The sequence below is a fragment of the Lepidochelys kempii genome, chromosome 10 (assembly GCF_965140265.1).
Source record: "Lepidochelys kempii isolate rLepKem1 chromosome 10, rLepKem1.hap2, whole genome shotgun sequence".
Taxonomy (NCBI): domain Eukaryota; kingdom Metazoa; phylum Chordata; order Testudines; family Cheloniidae; genus Lepidochelys; species Lepidochelys kempii.
This window is the reverse complement of record NC_133265.1, coordinates 12,483,392-12,510,702: the sequence shown is the minus strand read 5'-3', so window position 1 is coordinate 12,510,702 and position 27,311 is coordinate 12,483,392. Positions and strand designations below refer to the sequence as shown.

At 48.4% G+C, this 27,311-nt stretch overlaps 1 protein-coding gene across 10 annotated transcripts in view; it reads left to right on the top strand.

The window, feature by feature from the left end:
- ELFN1 (extracellular leucine rich repeat and fibronectin type III domain containing 1) overlaps nt 1–15,958 on the top strand; it is a 237,791-nt gene extending 221,833 nt beyond the window's left edge. For 7 of the 10 annotated variants that reach the window (XM_073362006.1, XM_073362004.1, XM_073362003.1 and 4 more), the window contains one exon: nt 12,355–15,958. In XM_073362006.1, coding sequence (XP_073218107.1) covers nt 12,826–15,216 — 2,391 coding nt within the window. In that variant the 5' untranslated portion in view covers nt 12,355–12,825 and the 3' untranslated portion in view covers nt 15,217–15,958. Of the gene's footprint in view, nt 1–10,374; nt 10,522–10,719; nt 10,848–12,354 lie in introns of all 10 variants that reach the window. The other 3 variants (XM_073362009.1, XM_073362012.1, XM_073362008.1) reach the window with 2 other exon arrangements.
- The last annotated feature ends 11,353 nt before the right edge of the window (nt 15,959–27,311 follow it).

Sequence of the window (27,311 nt, the reverse complement as noted above, 5' to 3'; positions counted from 1 at the left end):
GCACACAAATGGCCACACTTTTAGCAGGCCACTGCTTCCAACTTGACTTTTTTGCAGGTGTGTTGGGTTTGCGTCCTCAAGATGGGGAACCGTGCATGCGGCTGCCAAGCTGTGAGTACTAGTCAGCACCTGCGTTCACCGCTAACTAATCGGCATTGGCAAAGGTGGGCTTCCCCCCCCCCCACACACAATTAAATATGTTGTACCTCAGCCACCTTGCTCTCATCCAGGACCCAGGATCCAGGATGTTGGCAGAAGTGCTGAACTGCAACATCCAAACTGGACGAAATAGAGAGGCATAGCTGGGTGTCGTCAGCAGCTTGGAAACATCTCACCCCCTGCCTCCTTGGGAGCCCTGTACGCACATGGAACAGGACCAGCCTGGAGCAAGCCAGTGCAACTAAGCATTCTTCCTACAAGCTCGGCACGCAATTGCACAGCAGCCCCAACATAGGGCTACCACAAGCTCCGAGTAAGGGGCAGAGCACAGTTGACAGAGTCCCCCAAGACAGAGTCACATGTCAGCAACAGAACGTCACAGATAGGTGCTTGCTCCAGCAGAGGAAGTAAGCTGAGCTAGCCCTCTACCCAGTACCATTCGCTTCCCCCTCTGTGCGGGCAAGCACCTGTGTGGCGGGTAGGGTGGGGGATGGAGTCAAGGTACCTCCCTGCCCCTGCCCATCCACTCCCTGCCACCAGTTGTCTGCTCTCCTCCATGCTGGAACATGTGATGCAGGTAACTTAGGTAGGGGAGTAAAGGAGCACCTTACATTTTGTTATTCCCTCATATGGAGACATAAGGGGGCGCATGACTGAGCCCATAATTTGCACCGCTGTCCTAACATACACAATCGTGTCTTTTGCCAAGGAGAGGGTGGAGGGACTCGGTCAGGACTTGACTAGTAACTATTTAACACAAGGGAATTCTTTTTTTCTTCTCTTCCTCTACCTAATGGTTCACTGTCAATTTAGGTCAGCCCCAGAAGGCAGGTTTTTGTAAAATGCTAAATAGGTTGGTGGGTGGGATTATCAAACAGAACAGGGAGATTTGAAAAGAAGACAATTTTTGGGGGGGGGGGGGGCGGGGGGGAGGGTTTGTTTTTTAAATCTTCCTCTGCAGCTTTAGGCCAACACAAAATGGAATAGCATTGTGCTAGCAAACAAAACTCAGAAAGTGAAACTTCAGTGTATCCTAAAGTGAACTAGACTAGAACAAGCTGAATGAAATGCACAAAAGCGAGCAAGAGCGAGACAAGTAAACTAGCTGTCTGCAGTTCTTTCAGTTATAAGCAGCTCCACAGGTATTGGTAAGACAGGAAAGAAGTTTCTTCAATATTATTTTTATTGCGACTGAATCCCTTTAAGAAACTGATTTTGTTTCCCCAGTTGTGCCTGAGTTTGGATCTTGGTATCAAATTCTGTCCAGGATTTATATATCTGTTTGTGATGCAAGATTTTTTGCTGCTGTTTTTTTTTCTTTTCAAGTAGAACCTTAAAAGGACACCATCAATTTAGAAATCAGTCTTCGGTCTGACACTTTTGTTACAGGTAATCCTTGATAATGAAAGAGATTAGCAGATTTAATATATTTCAGATTGTACATTTGTTAACACTTCATCTATAATCAGTTTCACTGTTTCCCCTGTATAGTCACAAGGATCTATGCCTATGGATCCAATTGTGGGATTACAACCTGTGTCAGTTTCCCCATATCATATGGGTCTTTTACATAGCAAAAAAGAGGCAAGAGAATCACTTTGTAAAATACTAGGGAAATGTGATTATAAAAGCCACACAAATTTGCAGGACAACTCAGGGGCAGGTATAGGACCTAAACCTGCTTTAAATTCATTTTTAAAAACATTGACTAGCTCTTTTAATATTTTAGCTCCATTGCCAAAAAAAAAATTCTGACCAAAGAGACAAGGTGGTCGAGGTGATATCTTTTATTGGACCAACTTCTGTTGGTGAGAGAGACAAGCTTTCGAGCTGTTCTTCTGAACAAAAGCAGACTTTACTGTCAGATGTGTGAATGATTCATATGGGTCTTTTACAAAAGAATAGATTTAAAAATTCAAGCAGTAAAAACACTATTCAAGTAACAGCAAAGGTTTGAGCGAAGACAACAGCACAGAGAAAAAGGACAGCTTTGCTTCTTTCACCATGAAAGAACAATAGGGCATTTGTTCCCTTGTTTACCTCTTAGCTCACTCCATTGTGCTAAGGCATTGGAGGAGCCTTAAGTAAAAATGCCTTAATCTTTATCATTGTGGGGGAAATATTGGGGCCGATTCACCACTCCATTACTCCAGTTTTATGCCTGTTTAACCTCAGCATAACTTCAGAGTAATGAAGCAGCAAATCAGGCACATTATTTCTAAATACAAGACACATCTGGTCAATTTTAGGGGCATTCTCCCTCATTGAAAAATATCTTTCCTTTCTGTAAATGTTATATCTGCATCTCCCTGATTAGAGTTCTTGGCTTCTCCTTATCCGCTGAAATCTTTGCACCTTCCTCTAATTCTTTTCTTCTAATGGTCATGCTTGTTGCTTCTTTAAGAGCTGGCTGCTCTACAGTAAGCTCGATATGACATTTACTCTGCCCACAGTGATATTTCAGGAGGTTGGTTTAATGCACAGGTAACCAGCTGGTTTTAGAAGGTCAGTTACCCAGGAAAATATTCTGTGCATTTACTTGACCACTTTATATTATTCTACTCAGTGATCTGCAGCTGTACTATCTAGGGCTGCAATCTTGTTAGACCTGGAAAGCTAAGCAGTGTGGGGTGGAATACAGCAGCCTCAATGACGGCAGATGAGAAAATCGGTATTTCTGTTCTCTGACAGGTTTCAGAGTAACAGCCGTGTTAGTCTGTATTCGCAAAAAGAAAAGGAGTACTTGTGGCTCCCTAGAGACTAACCAATTTATTTGAGCATGAGCTTTCGTGAGCTACAGCTCACTTCATCAGATGCATACCGTGGAAACTGCAGCAGACTTTATATACACACAGAGATCATGAAACAATACCTCCTCCCACCCCCATTGTCCTGCTGGTAATAGCTTATCTAAAGTGATCATCAAGTTGGGCCATTTCCAGCACAAATCCAGGTTTTCTCACCCTCCACCCCCCACACACACAAACTCACTCTCCTGCTGGTAATAGCCCATCCAAAGTGACAACTCTCTACACAATGTGCATGATAATCAAGGTGGGCCATTTCCTGCACAAATCCAGGTTCTCTCACCCCCTCACCCCCCTCCAAAAAACACACACACAAACTCACTATCCTGCTGGGAATAGCTCATCCAAAGTGACCACTCTCCCTACAATGACAGGTTTCAGAGTAACAGCCGTGTTAGTCTGTATTCGCAAAAAGAAAAGGAGGACTTGTGGCACCTTAGATGCCTTATATGCTCCTTATATGCTCAAATAAATTGGTTAGTCTCTAAGGTGCCACAAGTCCTCCTTTTCTTTCTGTTCTCTGAGAAATTCCAATATTTTGACATGTTTTCATCCTGATTTGGAATGAAAAAATTGAACGACTGATTTTTTTCATGGAAGGAAAAGTTACAAAACTTGCCCATGCAGAAATGTCTAGTCACGGCTAAATGGCAATATTTTGTTCCGGTGTTTTGTGCCTCATGGGAGTTGTAGTCGAGCCAAGGCGTCTGGCCCATTGGAGAGAATAGGGGCATGCATGGCAGCACTTTAGCAATTTAACGTTGCGCTGACCCAAAATGAAATATTTTGTTTAGAAAAATGTAAGCAAAATCAAAAATTTTCTGTTGAAAATTTTGATTTTATGGAAACTTCAGCAGACTGGACCCTCCATTGTGAAAAGGGACAAGTTTTGAGCTCCACAAACTGGCATTCGCTAGGCCTGATTCTTCACTACCCTGCCCAGAGCAGAGTCATGGCCACCAGTCTGAAGTGAGTGTGAAATGTACCAAACCAGACCGGAAATGGTTGACCTCCACTCGGCACTCATTTCACGTGTCAATGACAGCCCAAAATGCCAACTCCTCTGAACTTCCACTGCATGGGAATAACTTACTGGGCCATATATTGCCCTCAGCCTATATAGAGAGCACCTGCTTGTGTCCATGGCACTTCTGCATACAGACGAAGGGCAACAGAACTGGCCTGTCTCTGTTCCACCTCTTTGCTGCCGCCACCTCTCTAGCCCCTACCTCTTCTGTGCCCCGTCCCACAGTCTCACTAAAAGCCCTCTCTTGTGCATCAGCCTCCCTGCATCTCTTTGCTTCATTGTCTCTTCATCTCCCTTCAAACCTCAGCTGAAAACATATCTTTCCTCCCTTGCCTCTGCCTCTTAAATAATAAATAATAGCAGGGAGGGAGAGTGAAATTGACTGGGGAATGCTATTATCTGACTCTTGGAAGCATTTGGGGATCAACAGTACTTCATTTGTAATGAAAGAGGCACCGGGGCTCAAGCAATTTTTTTTTACTTTCATAACGGGACCGACACAGCAAGACAAGAGGTTCTGGGGCTATGAACTGCCAAGCTTCGAGGTGCCAGGCCTCAGCCCTGGCACAAAAGCCCTGGGGATCAAGTATAGATGGCAGGCCATGATGTTATGTTTATAAGAAGCACACGGGATCTTTTTCAGGGGAAAAGGCAATACACCGCGTTTATTGAAGATACAACAATTAGCATATGCATTCAATCACATGACACACACACACACACACACACACACTGTCCCGCCAGTCGATGTTATAGTTACCAGTCTAGAGTCTGGATCAATCTAGTGGCCAGCTAGGTTGATCACGGGGAGGTGGGAGCCAGGTTCCGTTGGTCACGATATGATGCTCTGGGGAAGTCTTGACAGGATGAACCCAAAGTTTCATGGCCAGGCTCCCTGTTTATACAGGGATTATATATGATGTAACCAATTGCTGTTTGACAAGTGCTTGTTTTTTGAAATTGTCCTTCTCATCCTTTATCTTGTTCTTTCATCAAGTCTCTCAGGGAGTTATTCCAGGCTGGTTTTCATCACCGCTATCTTGTCCCCATTGGTAGGTGCCTGTCTCATCTTTAGAGTTGCCAATCTGCCCTCCTCTGACATTTCAATAGGGGCATGTTGCAACGTCCTGGCGCACCTTGTGTGTGTCTCCGATTTCTCCGTAGAACATCTGGTTCAGTGATGGCCCTCCCACTTATCTCTTAACACGCATTTCTCATTCACACACAAAACAGAACTAATTTACACAGAACATTCTGAACAGGAACATCAAGTTGCAATGCAAAACAAAAACAATCATGGCATTCTTTTACTTATTTTAAAATGCTAAACCTACAACAAAGTGGTGTTACTCAAAGGTCTGTTACTCAAAGGTCTGTTACTGCCTTGAAATCAGTCCAGACACAAAGAAATTCTGGCTGATGCATCTCTACCAATGGCACATTAAGCCATTCCTTTCTGCTACTCAAAAAGCGTGGCTGGCAGGATACAGTCAAATCATACATCAATACATGCTATATTACTATGTTGTTATTCTTTATCCCTCATTCTAAATTATACAAAATACAAACATCAAATCCTACTACTACAACGATGCAAACCCAAGATGTGCCGTATTGAGCTCTTAGCAAGGAATCCAAATGCTACCTTTGTGCTGAAAAGGAACCTGGATTTGATTGGCCTGGGCACCTTTATTATTCGATGGCATGGCAATGCTAACTGATATCACCAGGCAGGAGGAGTGTAAACTGATGCCGGGAATATGAATTAGAAGAAACCCTGCCAGGGAGCACTCTTTCCACACCTGACATATACAGAATGGACATTAAGCCATTTAGGGGAAACTTCATCATTAATAAATGTTTTCTCTGCCATCTTAGAGCTGTCTCCTCATATTATTTTACACATAATGAATAGCCTGGGTTCATTTTAACATTTGGTCCCCGTTAGCCAAATTTTCCCTCTCCACCTCTTTGCAGGATTAAACATTTATCATTTGTAATGTATCACTGCCGTGTCGCAATTGCACTCGTTGTAGTACAGCTCCTTCATTTATTGATAACCTGACCTGTGTGACTGTGAAAGAGGATCTAAGAAAAGCTGACATATGGCCAGAAGGAGTCAGAAGGTAAGGAGACAAACAGAGGTATAGAAGAAAGGATACGCCAAAGAGAGAGAGAGGGTGCGCGCTAATCTGGCTCTTTGCCCCTAGTCAGTATATCTAATCCACAGCTTGAAATAACTCATTCAGTAGAATAATACAATTAAGAATCAAGTGCCAGAGACTGCATGTTATTAGATCTGTTGCCCAGATCCCTCTCCCCACCACTTCCCTCTCAGCTACTTTGTTTATTTCAGTGGTGGCTCTCCTTGCAGCTGCCACTCTGGTCTAATTTACTGATGCCATTAGTCAAGAGATGGAAACAAAACCCAACCACCCTAACAGTTGTTTCTGAAGCCTGGGTGATGCCCCTTTGGTCTGAAAAAACCTGGTTCTGGAGCTCTAGGAGATCAGAAGTGACGAGTTTGATGCTCTCAGTCCAGTCCCTACTGAATACTTGTCCGCACCACAAACCACAGCTGTCCCTGGTTGTGGGAAGTGCCATTGACAGGTATGTGTAAAGGCCCAGGAATGGAATAATAAGGGTATTGCCGATCAGGACTGAGGAGCAGCAAAGCTGTGTGTGGATCCAGGGCTTAGCAGGGCTATCACGGGTCAGGAGTGAGGTCCATCCGCAGAAGGGTGAGAGAGAAATGTACAGAGCTTGTTTCCTAGCCTGAGTGTCCCATTTTCTCAAGCACCCCTCCTAAATGGAAATACAGCAGTATCCATGCTTTGCTACCGGCAATGAGTAAAGTCCTCCTGAAATAAGCTTAGCAGAGCTTCAGCTGTTTTAGCTAGGGAGATTAACGGCTGGTGCCTCCGGGTGAGACTTTTGTCTGTGGTAATGTACAGGACCCATTCACAGAGTCCATCTGCAAGCTGGGGGACTGTATGAAGTGTGCTCTATTGGCTGATTATCAGTTAGCAGACAGCAAAGGTGTCACTGACAGCATACACCCGATAGAATGAAGCCATATTAAACCAAAGGGCAAGCCATCTCTGGTTTCGATTAAATGAATCATGTCAAATCTGTGAGTATTGTTATCCCTACCCTAGGGAGGCAGTGTCTTTGTTCCTTTCTTTTGTTTGTTTCTTTATGATGGGTAAAAAAGATCTGGAATGTTTTATTTTTCCGTTTGGTTTTTACATTAGAAATGCAGGTTCTTTCTCCCCTGTTTTTCCTTGAAGACTTGATGGACGACTGCAAAACTGGTAGAATTATGACCTCACAAGTACCAAGAGAGTGAAAGAAGAGTCATCGGGGGCGGAGGGACTTTTTAGTCAGGCTGGTTAAACCTGTGGAGATTTTGTTGTTTTTTTCTCAACATCAACTCAAACAGCAGGGAGCAAAGATCTCAGAGTGAGATTCAACACTCTGGACCCTTTCAGTGGAGGGCAGGGAGAGCTAACTTCCCCAGGCCACCAAGGAGACCTCCAGCAAAAAATTATATGAGATAGAATAGAGCTGATTACTAGCTGGTGGAAGTTGGTGGGGCCGCCTAGACTATGAGCTATTTTACACCATTTTACGCCAGCCAAGAATCCAGCCCACTATTTCTAAAGGAAGAGCAAACCGAAGGAAACACTTTTTGTGAGAAGAACAGCCCAGAGCAGAGCAGAAGCTGAACACTTCTATGCCTTCTTTATCCCTTATAATAAAACAAAATTAGTAACCCTTTGCAGGCCTCCTTTAACTGCTTCCCTTGCACTGCAAGATGCGCAGCCCCTCGCCTGACATTGGATCCCACCCCAAAGACAGTGCCGGGAAGCACACTCCCAAGTGCCAACGAGATGAGCAATTATCTTCTTGGTCCAAAACAACAAGGCCTGCATCTCAGCTCCCCAGTCATGTCCTGGCAATCTAATAAAGAGGGAGATTAGCCCCTCTTTCCTCTGTTACATCTCCTTAATGCTGTCATTTTATTCACACTTTGCAAAGCAAATAAACCAGTAAATTGCTTGCTTTAATGAGCTGGAATTAAACTCTGCTGCTGATAGAATGCCTTTTCCAGTTTTTGCTGTTGGAGAGAAACCAGCTGATAGGCAGCACGCAGGCAGCAAAAGCAAACACCCAGCATGAGCATTACTGAACCTGTTCGAGTCACTTACAGTCAGCCTTCTCCACCCCGGTTAGACTGGGGAGGAGCTGTGGTTTTGTCTCCAGTTTCTCCTACCCTGGAAGCTCCTGCTCCTTTAGCCAAAGTACTGCTCCGTGGGCCACATGACCCAGAGCTGAGAGAAAAGCCAACATGGAGATCCAGAGCTGAACCTCCCCAAGAGTCAAAGGCTGGGTTCAGAGCCACTCTGGGGGATAGATCCAAGCTCAGATGTCCCCAGAGTTTGAGGGTTCAGCTCAGAAGCGCTGGTTCAGGCTAAAGTGGGAGCTCGGAGATAGGGGAGGCAGAGACTCGGCCCATCAAAGAGAAGGACGGAACTACCCAGGATTCTTCATTCCCTGACCTGATCTCCTGTGTTGTACTGCTGTGCTATGGGCAAACAGTGGGGAGTGAAGGGATTCTTGCAGTGTGTGTAAGGTCAGATTGTGCCTTTAATGCACAGGCCCACGTGGGGGCGGTATTGTGCTGCACCAAGGCAGCAGGAGCTCCAGGAGGTATTGCATCTCAGGGAGGTCCCAGCACACGGGGTTGGGAGGTGGGGTGGCATGCACTGCCATGGCTGGGGGGAGGGTGCACTTCTCACACCATTTTCAGAGTGACTTGCTCCCCAGGGAACAAGTGAGCGATCTCTGAACAGGGGAAAGGGAGGAGCTGCAGTTGTGGCTGGCAGCTGTCCATAAATGGAGTGGAGAAGGCTCTTAGGCCAGCAGAACTCTAACCACACGAGTAAGCAAAAAATCTAAGCCTAGTCAGCCAATCGGCTTGTAAAGCACGTCGAGAGCTTTTGGGTGAAAGGGGCCATATACAGAGTAAAAAACATCAGTCATGACTTCCAACCCCAACTTAACTTGCCTGGCCCTACTGAGAACAAGCTGTGAGCTTCTCTTCTGAGTTTGCTTTGTATCCGGAGAGGCTGCAAAGGGGAGGGGCTTCCAGGGCAGGAGATGGACTCAGAGAGGAAGCCCAGAGCCCACATGGCTTGTGAACAGAGATTACATTCAGTGGCATGTGTTTACAACGTGAGCTCCAGATGAGCACTCCCCATCTTCTCATCGAGGGTTCCAAGTGCTTTAATTCAGCCTCCTACCATCCTGTGAACAAGGGAAGTAGTTTCATTGTCCTCATTTTATTGAAGAAGAAACTGAGGCCAGGAAAGGTTAATTGACTTGCCCAAGTCACAAGGGATACAGTGGCATATCTGAGAGTATCATCTACGTGACTCTCAGACCTGGGCTGTAGTCATTAGCCTCTGGCTCCTTCCATTAGCGAAGGGAGGATGTAAGATGTTTGAGGCTAATCACGGAAACACCCGAGGGCAGAATTCCTTTTCCATTCCATGCTGCGTCCAAGGCCTAGTCTACACTAGAAGATGGTTGCTGGCATAGGTATACTGGCAAACTCTTCAGCTTATAATGCCATGTCCCAAACAAAATAAGCTATACCAGAAAAAGCACCTTTTTTGCTAGTTTAACTGCATCCGCTCTAGGGCTTTCGCTGGTATAGAAATGTTATAAAAAACTCCCCTGACATTACTAGACAGACAAAAGTTTCTTGGATAGACCTGGCCTATATATGGGACACTTTGGTCAGTAACGTTTGGCTTTCTCCAAAGACATTATCAACGTCTCTCCAGTTGGGGGGACTTGTGGCTGGATATTCCACTCTCACAAACAGCTGAAGTTAGAGCAGATTTTGTTATTCATGTAATGTAAAACAAACTGTTCCATTTTGGGATATTCATTGTTCGCTATTCAGTAAGGACCAATAAACTGTTTCACTGCTCATTATTACTGGCCTGTTTACCAGACTATAGTGTGTGACTGGCTAACAGGGTCCTCAGCTTTGAAAAACGTTCTGTTTCATATTCTGTGAGTCTGAGATGGAAAATAAGGGCCAGATTTCAGCGGAACTGCTTGCAGCATGAGGTCCTGCTCAATGGGAGGAGGCAGAATCTAGCCTGAAATTCCCACTGTTGCCATGTTTCATACGACTCATTGACCTGTCCCACCCAGCACAGAGTCACGTAGCTACCCCAGTGCTGGGCGGGAGGTGGGAAAACAGACTGGATTAATTAGAAGTGCACGTTAATGGGCGACAACTCCACTGCCGGACAAGTCCTAGGGAGTAACAGCAGCTTAATTTTTCAATCTGTTATTTCCTAGTATCTGGGAAAGGTCTGGTCCAAGCAGCATGCAGCTACCCTGGGAAGAAGACAACTTCTGTGTGCTTTCCCATGGAACCAGGTTCTACCCCGCACGGATGAAATTGGGGTCTGAAAGCCAGTCAACTTGCTGGTTTCTTTTCCACTTGTGAGTTATGAACCAGTTTGTTGGCTGCTTTCAAATGATCCAGATGTCATTTCCTAACACCTGGGAGCAGAGGACCTGGGCTGTAGTCTAGCTTTCGTGAGAGCTCTACCAGAATGCTGGGTGGGAGTATAATAAGTGAGCAAATGAAATTCGGGGAGCGTGTCTGTTCCTAGGAACAACCACCTATGTGTTCTGCAGAGCCCTTGGTGAAAGAGAGAGACCCTCTCCTGGACCCACCTTCCCTCCCACGTGGTTCTCAAGATATTTCACTGTGTGGAGTTTCAGGAAGTGCTTCACGAGCCACTGGGGGGTTCCCAGACAGCAGCGTGAGTACTAGTGTTCTAGCTGGCAAATATTCACAGCAAGCCTTGACCCCACTCTGAGCCCTGGGCCCACCCAACCTGGTTCCAGATTTGCTAAATTTTGCAAATGTCACAGAAGAAGGCTCACAGGAGATAAATTCACAAACTACCACCCCTATTAAGGCCCAGGACACCCCACTATTTACCAATGATAGCTTCACCGGGTCCTGATAGATTCTGCTCTTCATCCTACTGTTTCCTGGGATGGAGAACTTCCAGACATGGCTTCGGCCCCTGCAAATCTCAAGGGTCTGCTAGGTGGGCCAGGAAGCAGCTTTCTCACCCAAAGATTGGCAGTAAAAGGAAAGCCACTTTCTCCCTCAAGAGCAGTAAGCTTAGAGGCAGTTAGTGCCCCATAAGGCACAGCATGCTAGCTAGTAAGTCCTTCAGGGGTACAGCTGGTTTCAAAATGGGATTTTTTCCACTGAAAATGTCAACTTTTTGTTCAAAAGACAAAACCTAAATGTTTTTGGCCAAAATCTGTCAGAAACTGAACAAATGTTCAAATTTCCATTTTCCAAGGAAACATCATTCTTGGAGAAAAGCAGAGACACTTTCTGCAAACATTTTCCTTTACTCAAAAACCCAGAAAACGTTTCAATGGAAAATGCTAAACAATCCTACTCAGAACTCTGTAGCAAAAGTTAACTAGGAATTTCGGAGGTTTTTCTTAGTACTGTGACGTTACCGGGGTCCTCAGAGGGTTCCCTGTCCACTCTCCTGAGTCTAACAGGGAAGCTGCCTGCCCCTGGCCTTACAGCAGAGACATCTATAGTGGGCGAGGAAGGGTCTCTTTTTGCCCTTTGTATATGCGTTAGGCTACTAAAAGACTGGGGGAGTGACTACGTGGAATTTCCTCCACTCCTGACACTGAACATCCAAGGGAGGAGATACTGGAGACAGCAAAACGGGGAGGAGGGTTGGAAGTCACCCCCACAAAGACAAATATGATGGGGAGTGGTGAGGATCAAGATAGTGGGGGGGCTCGTATGTTCCCTGGAAACAAACATATCCTGGAGTTACCACCCAAGTTCCTAGAAACAGCTTAGGATTCCAGTGCTGGGTTTTATCCTAAGTACCAAGCGGTTACAGGCACAGTTAGAAAGAGGCAGAATTTGAAAGAAGTCTCAACCTGCATCCAATTAGTGGGTGAAATGCTGCCATAACTGAGGTCACAAAGGCCAGGATGTAGATGGCTAACTACCAGCTTTGTGCACACAGATGTCACGTCATTAGATATCTAAATTCCAGTGCCCAAAATTAACTGCAGGCTCAATTATGTGTGACCCCACCCCAAATAAATAAATAATGGAAGCCAGGTTAAAAAACCTGGTGCCTAGTGCTAATGGAAAAGCAGGGCATGGAAAGCCAGTCCCATCGCTGCCCCAGAAGCTGCTGCAGTGTGACAAGTGCTCTTAAACATTATTTTGTCTCGCTTTTGTGTTTTCGGTTTTGTTTGGTTTTTTTGCAGGTGAGTCCATTGACCAGACAAGGGCACTGAGGGGACGGACAGACAGATGCACGGAGAGGCAGATGGAGAAGAAGCCCGGTGCCAACCTGGAGATGGGCAGCAAAAAGAAAACAAGGAGAGGTACCGTAGAAAGTGAAAGAAAAGCCTGTCTCTAAACCCCCTTCCAAGTACCTACCCAGCCCTGAGTGACTTCAGCAGAAGCCCGACAAGATGCCAGAAGGGCCAATGACATAGGATCGCCCCCCATAAGCCTGAGGTGGTGGCACCCTGTGGGTGGTCACTGGGCAACTTGGACAACGAGGTTCTCCTTTTCCTTGGGACACTTCCCACTGGATCCAAACCATGAGGAGAAGGGAGAGAAAAGCAAAGGTGCCCAAGGAACATTAACCCAAGGCTTCCCTGCTCTCCGACCCAGCACCCCTCCCCACTTCCAGCAGATAAGGGAACTCCTTCTCCGCGTTGCCCTTCCAGATGGCAGGTCGTCAGTGGGCAGTGACGTCAGCGCTGTGTGTGTGCGTGGCGGCCGTCTCTCTGCTGCACACAGGCGGGGTGCGGGCAGACTGCTGGCTGATCGAGGGCGACAAGGGCTTTGTTTGGCTGGCTATCTGCAGCCAGAACCAACCCCCCTATGAGTCCATCCCTCAGCAAATCAACAGCACAATTGTGGATTTGCGACTGAACGACAACAAGATCAAAAGCGTGCAGTTCTCCTCACTCAGCCGCTTCGGTAACCTGACATACCTCAACTTGACGAAGAACGAAATCTCCTATATCGAGGATGGTGCCTTCTCCGGACAGTTTAACCTCCAGGTGCTGCAGCTTGGCTACAACCGCCTGAGGAACCTGACCGAGGGAATCCTCCGGGGCCTAGGAAAGCTGGAGTACCTCTACCTCCAGGCTAACCTCATTGAGGCAGTCACCCCCAATGCCTTCTGGGAGTGCCCCAACATAGTGAACATTGACCTGTCCATGAACAGGATCCAGAGACTGGACAGCAACACCTTTAGGGGCCTGAACAAACTCTCTGTCTGTGAACTCTACAGCAACCCCTTCTATTGCTCCTGTGAACTCCTAGGCTTCCTGCAATGGCTGGAAGGCTTCACCAACATGACACGCACCTATGACCGCATGCAGTGCGACTCCCCGCCAGACTACACTGGCTACTTCTTGCTAGGCCAAGGCCGGACCGGTTACCGCAATGCTCTGGGCATGCTCTCCACCCTCTGCACTGGCAGCTCCTACACCATGATACCTCGCTTTATCCCACCCAGGTACCAAGTGACCACAGCTCCGTCAGAAAGCCCATGCTCTGAGGAAGAATGTTTCTCTGGGGACGGCACGACACCCCAGGTCTCCCTCCACACGCCCGCGGGTGAGACGGAGATGCGCCCCAACATCCGAGTGAAGCATCTCACCCACAACTCGGCCACGCTGACGGTGCAGATCCCATACCCGTTCAGCAAGATGTACATCCTGGCGCAGTACGAGAACGGCTTCTCTTCCGTCGTCACCAAGCTGAAGAAACAGAAGGAGGACATTGAGCTGACTAACCTTGTAGCACAAAAAGACTACACCTACTGTGTGGTCTCCCTCCACCACGTCTTAAGGTACAACCACACTTGCCTCACCCTCTCCCCAAACAAAATGAGCAGAGAGGACCCAGTGCCCACTCCCTCCACTGCCACCCACTATATCATGACGATCCTGGGCTGCCTGTTCGGCATGGTAATTGTCCTGGGGGTGGTGTACTATTGCCTCCGTAAGAGGCGTCAGCAAGAGGAGAAGCACAAGAAGGCAGCTGGCAGCATGAAGAAGACCATCATCGAGCTAAAGTATGGGCCAGAGATGGAGACAACCAGTATCACTCAGCTGTCCCAGGGGCAGATGCTGGGTGGGGAGACCGTGACCCGCATCCCCTACTTGCCCTCCGCTGGGGAAGTCGAGCAGTACAAGTTGATAGACAGCAGCGAGACCCCCAAGGCCACCAAGGGCAACTACATGGAAGTGCGAACAGGGGAGCAGCCTGAAAGACGAGAGTGTGAGCTCTCCATGCCGCCTGACAGCCAGAGCTCCGTGGCTGAGATCTCCACCATCACAAAGGAGGTGGACAAGGTGAACCAGATCATCAACAACTGCATTGATGCCTTGAAATCAGAGTCCACCTCCTTCCAGGGGGTGAAATCAGGGGCGATTTCCACTGCTGAGCCTCAGCTGGTACTCTTATCGGAACAGATCTCTGGCAAACATGGCTTCCTGTCCCCCGTGTACAAGGAAAGTTACAGCCACCCGCTGCAGAGACATCACAGCATGGAGGCAGCTCCCAAACGCTCCAGCACTTCCTCCAGCGGCTCCATACGGAGCCCCAGATCCTTCCGCTCTGAGGGCTCCGGCCACAAGTCAGAAGCCAAGTACATTGAGAAGACATCCCCAACCGCAGACACCATCCTCACTGTGACACCGGCGGCGGCCATTCTGCGAGCAGAGGCAGAGAAGATCCGACAGTACAGCGAACATCGGCACTCTTACCCGGGCTCACACCAGGGGGAGCAGCACGACAGCATGGGTGGGCGTAAGCCCTCCATTCTGGAACCTTTGACCAGACCCCGCCCCAGAGACCTGGCCTACTCTCAGCTCTCTCCCCAATATCACAACCTGAGCTACAGCTCCAGCCCAGAGTACACATGCAAACCCTCGCACAGCATCTGGGAACGCTTCAAACTCAACCGGAAGCGGCACAAAGACGAGGAGGAATATATGGCCGCTGGCCACGCCCTGCGCAAAAAGGTCCAGTTTGCCAAAGACGAGGATCTTCACGACATCCTAGACTACTGGAAAGGTGTGTCTGCCCAGCACAAGTCCTGAGTCCTCACGCAGCTCGTGACTTAACACTAACTGGACCAAAAGAAACCCGCAGCAGCTATTTTTATCCAGACTGTCTTTCAAACAAACCAACCAACCAACCATAAATTATGAGAAAAATCTATAATTAGTCTATATAATATAGATAGAGAGAGCAAGAGATTACAAAAGATCTCATGTTTATGAACACAAAGACTCTTAAAAAAACAAACCTGTGGAGTGAAAAAAAAGTTTTTGTTTTTGTTTTTTTAAAAAAAGAAAAAATATAAAAAGGGGTGGAGGTTGGGCAGCGATTTGAGGTCTGGAGTATTCCAATGTTGCATCGCATGATTCCCTATTCCGTGATTTTGTGGATTCTTTGTGTACAGTTTGTCTTCTTCTTTCTCCTTCCCTTCCAAACAAAACCAAAAAGAGACCAGAAGGAGAAAGTTCCTTTGGGCTTTTTGCAAATGGAGTCTTCCAGCTTAGACTTTCATCCAGTCGAAGGCTCATTCATGTGTTTATTCACTGGGAGGTTTTACCACATATTGCATTGTAAACCGAAGTTGTCCTACTGTACAGAGAAAATTTCTATATTTGCAATGTTTGCTGTATAACAAGAAAGAGAGAGAAAAAATAAGATTACATCTACTAAATATATATATATATATATATTCACCTGTTTGTACCAGGTTTTAATCATGGAGTTTAGACAAAGAGGGTGGATTGGATTTGGAGGGTGTTTTTGTTTGTTTGTTGGGGGGGGGGGTTGATGCTGGTGTGGGATTTTGGAGGGTGGGAATTGGTTTTTTTGTTTGTTTTGTTTTTTTTTCCTCCAGTGAATGTCTGTGTCTCGAGTTCTGATTGGTTCCAAGTGCACTCCGAAAAAAGGCACATTCTAATAGAAAACCAGCGTCCCTCTCGTTATTCCATTCAAGGGATGGGAGCCTGCCTCCTCTGGGAGCTGGAAAGGGGACCGGAGTGGAGGGTGCAACTGACCAGTCACCATTTGATTGCCAAATAAACACACCAGTCTCTCTCTCTCTCTAGCTGGATGTATTTAGAAGGCAGTGGAAATTCTGAACATAAAAGGGAACCTATCTCTGTGGGAAGGGGCAAAGGTAGCCAAAAGGTTAGGGTAAGGCTAAGTCATTGGTACTAGAGTATAGCTTGTTTGTTTTTTTTTTTAAGCCAGAAGGAACTATGACACCATCTACTCTGATCTCCTACATAATACACAGGCCAGACGATCTCACCCAGTGATTCCCGCATCCAGCCCATAGCTTGATGGACCCAGAGCATGTTTTAGCATAGCCAGCTACTGGCCCATCCCAGAGATATGGGCCCTGTCCCCTGCTACTGGCCCTCCTGCAGCCTGCGAGTTGTGGTGGAATGATCCTGCCCTGGGTGATGGTGAAACACACCTCCTGCATGTCGACAGCATAGGAGAAGGCAGCGGCAGGAATGACTTATCTGCTATTCCCTAGCGAGAGTGTACTGCATAGTTAATGGATGGCAGCGATTACTGTGAATGAGTCAGCCTGCCTCACCCCCATGCTCTGTAGTGTAGTCATCCGTGCTTCTGAGGGTGGAAGTGAATGGTCTCCTCATCTCCTCCTCCACGAGAGATGCAGTCAGGTGGTGGGTTTTCCCCCCGTATGAATGAAAAGGTGCTCAACATTCAGGACCTGCTCCTGTGCCTAGTGAAAGCGACTCCAAAATTCCCAGGATCAGGCCCTCAGACCCGCACACCCCTTAACCACCTCAGCTCTGCCTCTTACATTTTTTGCCATTCCAGCTGCACAAGATAGCTCCAACGGGTATTGGCGTCTCAGTCTTGCCTAGGGTAGCTAAACTGAAAGGACGTGAATGGGAAGGGCAATCCATGGGATGTCCCAGCCCTGCCCACCCCCGTGAGGCAGTACTGGCTGTTTGAGGGCAATAGACAGCCCTCTCTTCTCCAGAGCTCTGTGCCACACAGAGGGCAGCATCCCAGGCGAGATCAGCGAGGAGAGCACCTCTGTGGTGTCTCTGGGGTAGCGGTGAAAGAGGTGAAAGTCTCTCACATGGCTTTGGAAGGGCACTATCACATGCTGAAGAGCAGCTGAATTTGGCAGCATCAGCATTAGGGACATCAATGGCATTAGCAAGACGACGACGTGTGGTCTAGTACAGAGCCTGGAGGCAAGAGCCCCGGCGTCTATGCCCAGCTCCGACGCTGACCTTGGGGAAGTCCCTTAGACTGTGTCTACTCTGCAGCTGGGCAGACAGACTCATGATAGTGAGGCTAAAGCGAGCAGGCTAAGAATGTGGATATTGTGGCACTGGGAGAGCCTCAGGCTAGCTACCAAGCTCAGACCCAGGCTTAGGGTGGGCTTGAGCACGAGTGGCTCGCTTGAGCACCCACTGGGGCCGCACCATCCACCCAGCTATTTTTAGTGCACTAGCATGAGCTTCACCGGTACATTCCAGCTCCATGGGCTGGGCGGCTTGCTCCCCGCTGCAGTGTAGACACACCCTGCAGTGTAGACGTGGCCACTCATTTTTCACTGCCCCGCAGGAGCCGTAGATTCATAGCAGCTCTAAAAAGTCAGGGTCTCAGTGTCTCTGGTTGAGCTCGCAAATAGTGAGTCGCTCCAACGCAGCAGTCAATTTTGCAAATTTGGGCCTGAATAACAGCTCTGAGCCTCAGTTTCCCTAGGTCTAAAATGAGGCTGCACTATTCCCTACTTGGTGGGGGGCATGTGTTGAGACTCAGTTCATAAATGGGTGTAATACCCTTTGAGAAACTCAGCGGGAATGAGTTGCAGCAGGGCAAACTAGCCCTGAGACAATGGCCAGGTGGAAATTAAAGCACCAGTGGCCCTTCGCAGGAGACAGCCTGTCTGTCAACCAGCCATTGCTCTCACATAAAACAGGTGCCAAGGGCCCAAGTGATTGTATCAGGGCTTCTCTGCACACGTATCTAACCCGCGTGTGTCCAATAAGCCAAGACCTACATTAACAATCTCTCTTCAGCCCCAAGAAAACCTTCAAGAGACAGAGCTCACCATGTCTAGCTTGGATCTTGGGACACTGTGACAGGTACTACCGCTGAGGCTTAAGCCCATGTGCAGGGCTGATGGAGAAGTCCCTGTTGTCAGGATGGGGCTGAGTTGGAAGGGAAAAGCAGCCCCTGAGTGTAAATTCAGACTCACACTAACTCATGGGGAAGGAGTTCTGCCCTTTATAGGAGAATAGCAGTGGATACTCTCAGGATCTTTCATGGTGACAAGCGTGGGGGACAGAATGTGACATGCATGATACAAAACATGGCTAGTACTCTCTCTCTGGTCCTCTTGTGGGTGCAAGTCCCACACCAAGCACTGGGCTCATACCTGACACTGATATTTCAGAGGAGAACAAGTTTGTACGGCATGGAGGCACCATGCTTCAAATGAGACATTAACACAAGCGTGTCATCTCTTGGGCATGCCTGAGGTAGTAACACCGGAACTCTGTCCAATGTGCCCTCTGTCAATACAACAGCTTCTACAGATGATGGTTGCATGATGAGCTCTTTCTGAGGGTATAGCTACACTACAGGGCCCATAGCAACATAGCTGCAGCACCGTAGCTGTGCTGGCATCACCCCATAGTGTAGACACAGCCTACACGATGGAAGAGGTTTTTTCCCATCAGCTTAGGACCACCACCTCCCCAGATGGCAGTAGCTAGGTTGACAGAAGCATTCTTCCATTGCTCTAGCTGCGCCTACACTTGTGGTTAGGTCGGCATAGCTACCTTGGTTGGGTGGTGGGTGGCTATTTCACATCGCTGACCCAAGTAGCTAAGTCAACCTAAATTTAAAGTGTAGACCAGGCGTAAGCCTATAATGGCCATCGCATTTGCTGACACAGTCACTGCCCTGTGGCCACGCGACTTAGGGATTTGAGAAGGCCTGCGTATGGCATCCAACGCAAAGCCCCCTGTGTTCTATTCTCAATGTGTGTCTAGCTACCATTGTCGATTCACCTCTGAGGAGGACATTTTGCCCAACCTGGCAGGCACTAGGGCCCAGGAACAGGCTGTGTCGTATTGTCTTATTTCAATATTTCAGAGTGATTTTGACAGACGTTCTTGCAAAAGGTTATGTTTGTTCAGAAAGTGAGTTGAGTGAGGCAGACACAGAGCAGGCTGAGAAGTGCATGAGTTCATTCCCCGTGGTTCTTTCTGTAGACAACAAGCCATTAACGGGGTTTCATTATAAAAGACAGACAATTTCCCCAGGAAAATAGTCACACAGCATAAATAAAGGCAGGTTTCATCAGCTCCTCAAAGTGCCCCAGAGCCTCTCCCAGGCACACAGCTTCCAGGACCTGCATCTTATTCACCTGTCACAGAGCTGAGCCCTGGGGGTAGGACAGGGAAATGCACCCACCCACTGAATCCCATCCCTAGCTCCAACCCTTTTTCCCATGGTAGCAAATAATCATCCCTTGGTTTAGTACTGACGACTAAGCGAGTTCGTCACCCAAGTTCCAGCCCTTTTCACATCTACGTAGGGCCTCCTGGAGAATTGGGACTGCAGAGGAATCCATCAACAATAGAGACACTGATCGAGGGCAGGGCACCCTTGGCCTGCTTGCAGCGTCTCCTAAGGTGCATGGATTTCGGGCATTCAGGCACGGGGGAGTTTATAATAGACTCAGTTGGCCCTAGGAGCTCAAGGTGAGTTGTGACTATGGGGCAAGGAAGGGAGCACTGCCTAAAGGTATGTGCTGTCTTCATGCCACAACCCAAGTCAAGGAGTTGTAGCTAGCCAGGCAGTTGCACAAGGCAGGAAACGCTATGAAGCCAAGGCTCCGCAGCGGCCAGGGTGTAGTCAATGTAGGTCAGATGCCAGCGCCAGTGAGCGCAGGCTGGTGCCCTGCACCCTGGCACTCTGTGTATAGCAGGCCTTGGCACAGTCTGATGGCTCCTCACAGCCCAGTCTCTAGTTCTAGCCAGTGCGTGAGGGGCTCAAAGACTCTGGGGTCAAGGAGAAAGCCCCACATTGCACTGTCCCCAGTCCCTATAGCGTAGCATAGGGCTTACAAATGAAGGGGCCACTTCTCTCTTTTGGGCCTGAGCAAAAGCAAAGCTACACTCCCCAAAACCCAGCCCCAACACAAGCACTGGTGTGTGTGTCCGTCTCCCCCCCCCCACCCCAGAGCCCAGTCTTCAGCACAAAGGTCTGAGTCCCACATTCCAGGCCCTGGCCACAGTGTTAAGGCATGTGCCCCATAGTCTGTTCCCTGCCCATAGTGTAAGCATATGTCCCATATTCCACTCCCTGGCCGGTAGCATAGGTGCAGTCCATATTCCAGTTTCTGGTGGTAGACAATATGCATGCGCCATCTCCTGGTTCTTTGCACAGCTGAGATGCCACTAGCAGAAATGCTTTCCTCAAACCCTGGTGCACTTCCCCACCACTGCAGCGGGTGGGTCTATCCATAAGCCAGTCCCCCTGCCAAGCAAGACGCTAGATCCCGGTCCATGGTGCAAGCCTGCTCCACGGTCCTTGCGATCGTTCATTTTACTTGCTTTTCTTTCACCTCAAAGCACAAGGTGTCTCAGAGATAGACTGACCCAACTGGAAACAGGGGACTCCAGCTAAAAGCCCCCCTCTCCTCACTTGACCTTCCTCCTCCCTTAGGACAATGAAGGGTGAGGTTCAGAGTGAAAGAGCAGTGCCCCGGGGTAGTAACCCAAACTAGTTCTCATGCACTTCCAACCATACAGCCTCAGCAGGGCTTGAGAGTCCACAGCAAACGCACAAGATGAAGGTCCAGGATCCTGGAACCTCTCACTAAGGCTTTTCCTGAGCAAGTTTTAATACACAAGGGAACACAGAGCCTGGAGCCTCCATGCTGCAGGGGCTGTGATGGGATAAAAGCCACCCAAGGTTTGTGGCCCTGTGAGCAATCCTTCCTGTCAGTCTCCCAGAGGAATCCCACGGCCTTCAGGGACCAAGACCTGGCAAGAAACGTACGAGGGATTCACAGAGAGGAGAGGCAGCTGAAACCAGCCAGAAGACAAGCATCCTACTCTCCAACTACACACAGGAGAGCTCTACTTAGCTGTCCCGCCCCAGCCACAGAAAGTCCAGGCCCCAGCCCATTCTTCGAATGGAGACAGAGGTCAGGGTCCCTCCATGGACCAATGAGGAGGCAGATCTGCCTGGTTCTCTGCCCAGCCCCAGAGAACAACACAGAAGCACGGATGGCCTTGTGATTAAGGCACTGGGCTGGGACCCAGGAGATCTGGGCTCTGTTTGCAGTGTTACCTGTATGACCAAAGGCAAATCACTCCCTGGCCTGATTTTCAGAAGTGCTGACCACCCACAAGTCCAGCTGAAGTCAGTGGGAGCCCTGGCTACTCCTCTCTGGCCTTGGAATTTATGAATCCTTTGCTAGTCTCTGTAGCCCAGATCCTCAAAGATAGGTAGCCCCCTCCTATTGAAATTGATGGGAGTTAGGCACCTAAATACCTGTGCGGATCTGGGCCGGTGTGCCTCTATGGCCTATCTGTACAATGGAGCTAGGACCACTCTCTTACCTCCCAGAGCCACAGGAAACACAAATCCAATCTGCTGGAAGTAGTACTCAGATGCGACAGTGTTAGGAGCCACATAAACTGCCAGCGACGGTGATGGTTTCCACCAGTCACATGAACCCCGGATTATCCAAAGGTGTCTAGTGTATCACCAACCCCTTGGCTTCTAAAAGGTCTAATGTACGAAGACTGGTTTCTAGATAGCTAAGATATCATCCCAAGCTGGAAATCACACTCCTCTATGACATCCCCCACAGCGATGTCATAAATAGCGCGGCATAATGCAGTGCCGACGGGCTAGAACAGGGAGCATCGTCTAATCAGCACAGTTAATACGGGGAACTAGGTTTCACTCTAGGAATGTGGACAAGTCACTTCATCACTTTGTTCCTCAGTTTCTTCATTTGCAAGACATTAATAACTCCTCACCTCACTGGGTGGGGCAGTTGGTGAGGCTTAATTAATTAATTACCCGTTTGCACCCCTTTTAGTTGCTAGTATGAAAGGCGGCATACAGCAGTGACAAGTAATTAGTAGCATAAAACAGCAGGAGCAGAGCAAATGAAATCAAAGGGAGATCCTCTTTTCATGCCATGTTTCATGAGTAAGAAACCAGCAAAGAAAAAGGGGGAAACACATGATACAGATGCATTGTGCAGTCTATGTTAAATGCTTGTCACCAAAGGGTCAGCATCTCTTCAGACAAAATGGGGGCCTGAAAAATGCTAAGGAGCTTACACGTCATGGAGACGTGACTATCTGCAGACTCCTATTCAAATCAATGGGGATCTTTCCAGTGACTTGAATGGGCTTTCGGTCAGGCCTAGAATAAACCTGGGAACAAAAGGCTCTATTCCAGAGTTCCCAAACTCTAGTGGGGAGCTGCCAGTTCTCAGTGTGCAACACCTGCTGTTGATCCTCTTTCTAACTTGCTACAGAGACACCCAGGAGCATGGCCATGTGTTATGTTTCCATGCCTGGGGATGCGCAGAGCTGGGAAGAGGGGAAGCAGAGCGAGGAGTCCAGATCTCACTGTATAAGCACAAAACCCACCGCCTTATTTGTAGCCTCAGCAGAAAGGCCAAGGACTGAAAGCCTCCTCTTACTGCTAGATGTTGTCCTTCCAGAGCAAGGTTGAGGCACACTAGCAGCCAATGGTCTCTGTATGCAAAGTTTACAGGGCTGTTCCAGAACTGCTATTATGTATATAGACTGAGAGGAGACATGATAAGTTTTCAAGTACATAAAAAGGCTGTTACAAGAAGGAAAGAGAAAAATGGTTCTCCTTAACCTCTGAGGGTAGGACAAGAAGAATGGGCTTAAATTGCAGCAAGGACGGTTTAGATTGGACATTAGGTAAAACTTCCTAAATGTCAGGATAGTTAAGCACTGGAATACGTTGCCCAGGGAGGTTGTGGAATCTCTGTCATTGGAGGTTTTTAAGAGCAGGTCAGACAAACACCTGTCAGGGATGGTCTAGATAATACTTAGGGTATGTCTACACTATGAAATTAGGTCGAATTTATAGAAGTCGGTTTTTTAGAAATCGTTTTTATATATTCGAGTGTGTCCTCTCAGAAAATGCTCTAAGTGCATTAAGTGCATTAACTCAGCGGAGTGTTTCCACAGTACTGAGGCAAGCGTCAACTTCCAGAGTGTTGCACTGTGAGTAGCTATCCCACAGTTCCCGCAGTCTCCGGAAATGAGATTCAAAAGTTCGCGGTTCTTTTCCTGTCTACCTGGCCAGTGCATCTGAGTTGAGAGTGCTGTCCAGAGCGGTCACAATGGAGCACTCTGGGATAGCTCCCAGAGGCCAATACCGTCAAATTGTGTCCACAGTACCCCAAATTCGACCCAGCAAGGCCAATTTAAGCGCTAATCCACTTGTCAGGGGTGGAGTAAGGAAATCGATTTTAAGAGCCCTTTAAGTCGAAAAGAAGGGCTTCATCGTGTAGACAGGTGCAGGTTTACATCCATTTAACTCTGCTAAATTCGACCTAAAGTCCTAGTGTAGACCAGGGCACAGTCTTGCCATGAGTGCAGGGGTCTGGACTAGCTGACCTCTCAAGGTTCCTTCTGATCCTATGATTCTATGTGGACAAATAAAGGACTCCAGCATAGACAGTAACTTCCGCCCACACCAAATCCACACAACATCTCCAGTGCTTTAATTTAAAAATAAGCACATAAATAAATGAGAGGAGAAAGAAGCGGCAAAGGCAGGAGAATGTCAGGAGCCAGATCTATTAAGGGGTTTGCAGCCCCATAGCCCCTTTGCAGGTGTCAGTCACCCGGTGTGGAAGATAGGACAGGCCCAGGAGAAAGGGAGCTTGGAGAAGGACTTCTTCCACTATCTCCTTCAGGCTTGGGCTTCTCCTGAAGGGGACCTGGGGAGCAGCGGCCTTCGAATCAAAACAGAAACAGAGCAGGTCGGCTCCTGCTGCCAGCTACAGAAGCAGAAACGTCCACAGAGAGGCCCCAGATTGACAGAGGCCTCTCAGTATCTGTGGAGATAGCAGACCAATGCGGCTGTGCCCGCCCGTTGTCACTCTGCTTTGCAGCCTCGACTGTGCCACTGAAGAAAGGGAAAGAGCAAAGAAAGCCGTGAAGGGAGAAAGGGAGCAAGATGAGAGATAGAGAGTCTGGGAGACACAAGGGGAGAGCCAGAAGAAGCAAGAGAGAGAGCAGCTGTGCCCTGTGTGTTGGACAGGAGGCAGTCTCCTGAGAGGCTGGGGAAGGCGTAGAGTAAAGCCGTCAAAAGAGAGATTTGATGAGTGAGCAGTTGTTTCCCTGAGGCTAGGAAACAGAGAAAAGGAGCAGAGGGACCCATCACTGGTTCTTCTTGAACGACTCCGTGAAATTTCTTGACCTGCGTAGGTAGGGGGAGTGACAAAGACAGAGCCTCGTGCCTGCTCTTTGGAAATACTGACTCCTGGATGAGTTTGAAGGGCATTGTCTTCCGTCATCACCAACCCTGGGAAGGGGGCTCTTCCGCTGGATGTGCTGCCAGCTGCAGAGGACAGGAAGGGTGGGGGCAGAGGCACCCACACTGAGGGGCTCTGGTACTGGGCTGCCCGCAGGGGGCAGAGATTTCCCTGCTAAGCAAACCTGTTCTGCCACCAACGGGAAGGATGTCCCTGTTCCAACAACCCTCACTGGAGATTCACTCTTACCTGCTTTGGCTCGGGAGCAGGGTGTGCACACGAGGGAAAAGTAAACGTATCAGTGACCACCATAATCTTGTGCAGGGGTGCAAGCAAATTCTCTAGCCATCCACCTGACTGAACTGGCTGGTCTGTTTAATGCAACACCGCTCCCTACTGGATAGAATGTCAGATGTGGTTAAGAGTGAGATTACCTCTCTTTTGGAGCAAAGAGGCAGTCTTGTGAACTCACCTTTCCTCCTATTCACTAACGCCTGACTCCTCTCCCCTCCTCTGCTCTGGCATTTGCCATCACCTGGCCAAGTCTCCCCGATATGGGCCTGTCTCCACACCCCCACTCACCACTATACAGACACCCCCTTCCAACTGGTGAGCTCATTGCATCCTGTGAAACTACAGGAATAGGTCTGATGGAAAAGTAATAGGAGGAAACTATTTAATGTATTTTCAGCTATCATTAGTGTGATCAGTGCTTTGTCCTTTCTGGGATAAGACCACACATTTTGTCCATGAACAACGAGAAAGTGACCCCCAGGGCACAGCCTGCGAACCTCTGCTTTAAAGGCTGCAGGAGAGAAGCTCCTAATTCTTCCACAACTCACAGCCTTTAGCTCACGTGGCAAGGGCCCATGTTGACAAAGCAGAACATCCTCCTGAGTTCTGTCCCAACAGAGCTGGTAAAGGGAACATCTGACAGCTGTGAGGTCTGTGACAGTCAAGCCCCCTGCTGGAAGAGGCGAGAATTTGGGGGGTGGGGGCAAGGGATGAAATGCATGCTGGAGAAAATGTGGTGAGGGAGACGAGCCGGGGTGGGAGGCCAGAAAAAAAGGAAGAGGAGGGGAAACTAGTCCTCAGTTCTTTGGGTCTTTTGAGAGAATGGTTCGGAAAGAAGAGTGAGGAAACGCTGGAGAGAGAGAGAAACGAGGACAAATCTTGGTGGTGGCTAGGTCATTAGTGCAGCTCATTCCACAAAGGCTGAAACAGACAGTCCCGTCCCATTGCCCCCCCATCCCCCACTCTGTCCTGCATCTTGCTATTTAACCCTAATTATTCCAAACCCAGTTCCCCAATTTCCAATTCTCCTGAGAGGTCTTTTGCTTTTATAAAACTGCTCTGTTTCCATAAGAATAAAAGGAAGGACCACCGGAACCCGGCAGTGGCTGGGAAACAGCAAAACCTTTCACAAGTTTTTGATTTTGGTGAAACTTTTTCAAAATGTGCACCACACAGGTTTTGTTCAAGGCACCATTCCTCACGGGAAATAAATGGAAAGCCCCTCATGATATCCTGTGCTATGCAAACAACAAACGCTCTTGTCTGAAGGTAATTCATGCCTTGCAACCAACAGCTCAGGACTCACATCACCAGAGACAAAAGGAACTCAAACCTCATGGGTTTCAAGTTCTGTTTGAAATCTGGAACCCACAATTTTCAAGTTTCAGAGTAGCAGCTGTGTTAGTCTGTATTCGCAAAAAGAAAAGGAGGACTTGTGGCACCTTCGAGACTAACCAATTTATTTTCAAGTGGGATCTAAATCAGACAAAACGAATATAAATATATAGAGATACACTGAAGGCCAGCTTTTCCAAAAGGTGCATGCCTATCTGGTTTGCACAGTCCCTGTTCGGGCCCCTCAGACACACACACACACACACACAGTTTCCTGCACGCATACACACGTGCAAACCATGGGTTGTGGCTGTTAGTTGGAGTTTGGGTCCCATTGTAAATTACGAAAGTAAAATTTCCTGGCTGAAACTACAGGCTGGCCAGCAGGGGGCGTAGCAAGCAATGTGCACATGGCTAGGAAGTTTGGAGTTATCTTGTGAGAATACTCCTCAATCACCGCAGAGCAACCAGAGAGGACCCTGGGGTTTACCCCGGTCCCCAAGGAAACAGCGCTGGCAGCTGCTGCTCTCATTTCAGTTCGTTATGGGAATTTGGTTGCTCCGGAGAGGGAAGTCGGATGACATAGCACAGCAAGCAGCCGCACAAGCTTCTTTCCCCAGCCCTTTCCTGGAGAGCACCCTTGGGGAGCGGGGGCAGAGGCTGGAGAATAGTTGAGTCTCCAGGCATGGCCTTGACCTCTCAGCTGAGTCTGCCGATGGCGATGGTGACAGTGGCTCTGGGCATTAGGAAATGGAGGAAGGTCACTCACTCGTTGCACACCTGGAGAGCTGCTGCATAGGGATCAGGCAGACACCAGCAATATTTGGCCTCTGCTAACTTACATCAAACCAAGCCAGTGACCTGGGGGTCCGGGGACAGCTCTGTAACTCCCCAGAAAGTCCCCATCTCACCCACCTCACCCAGGGGGAGTGACTCTTTGGGTATTTTGATTGCACCCATCATGATGACAGCTGTGTAAAACTTCTCTCT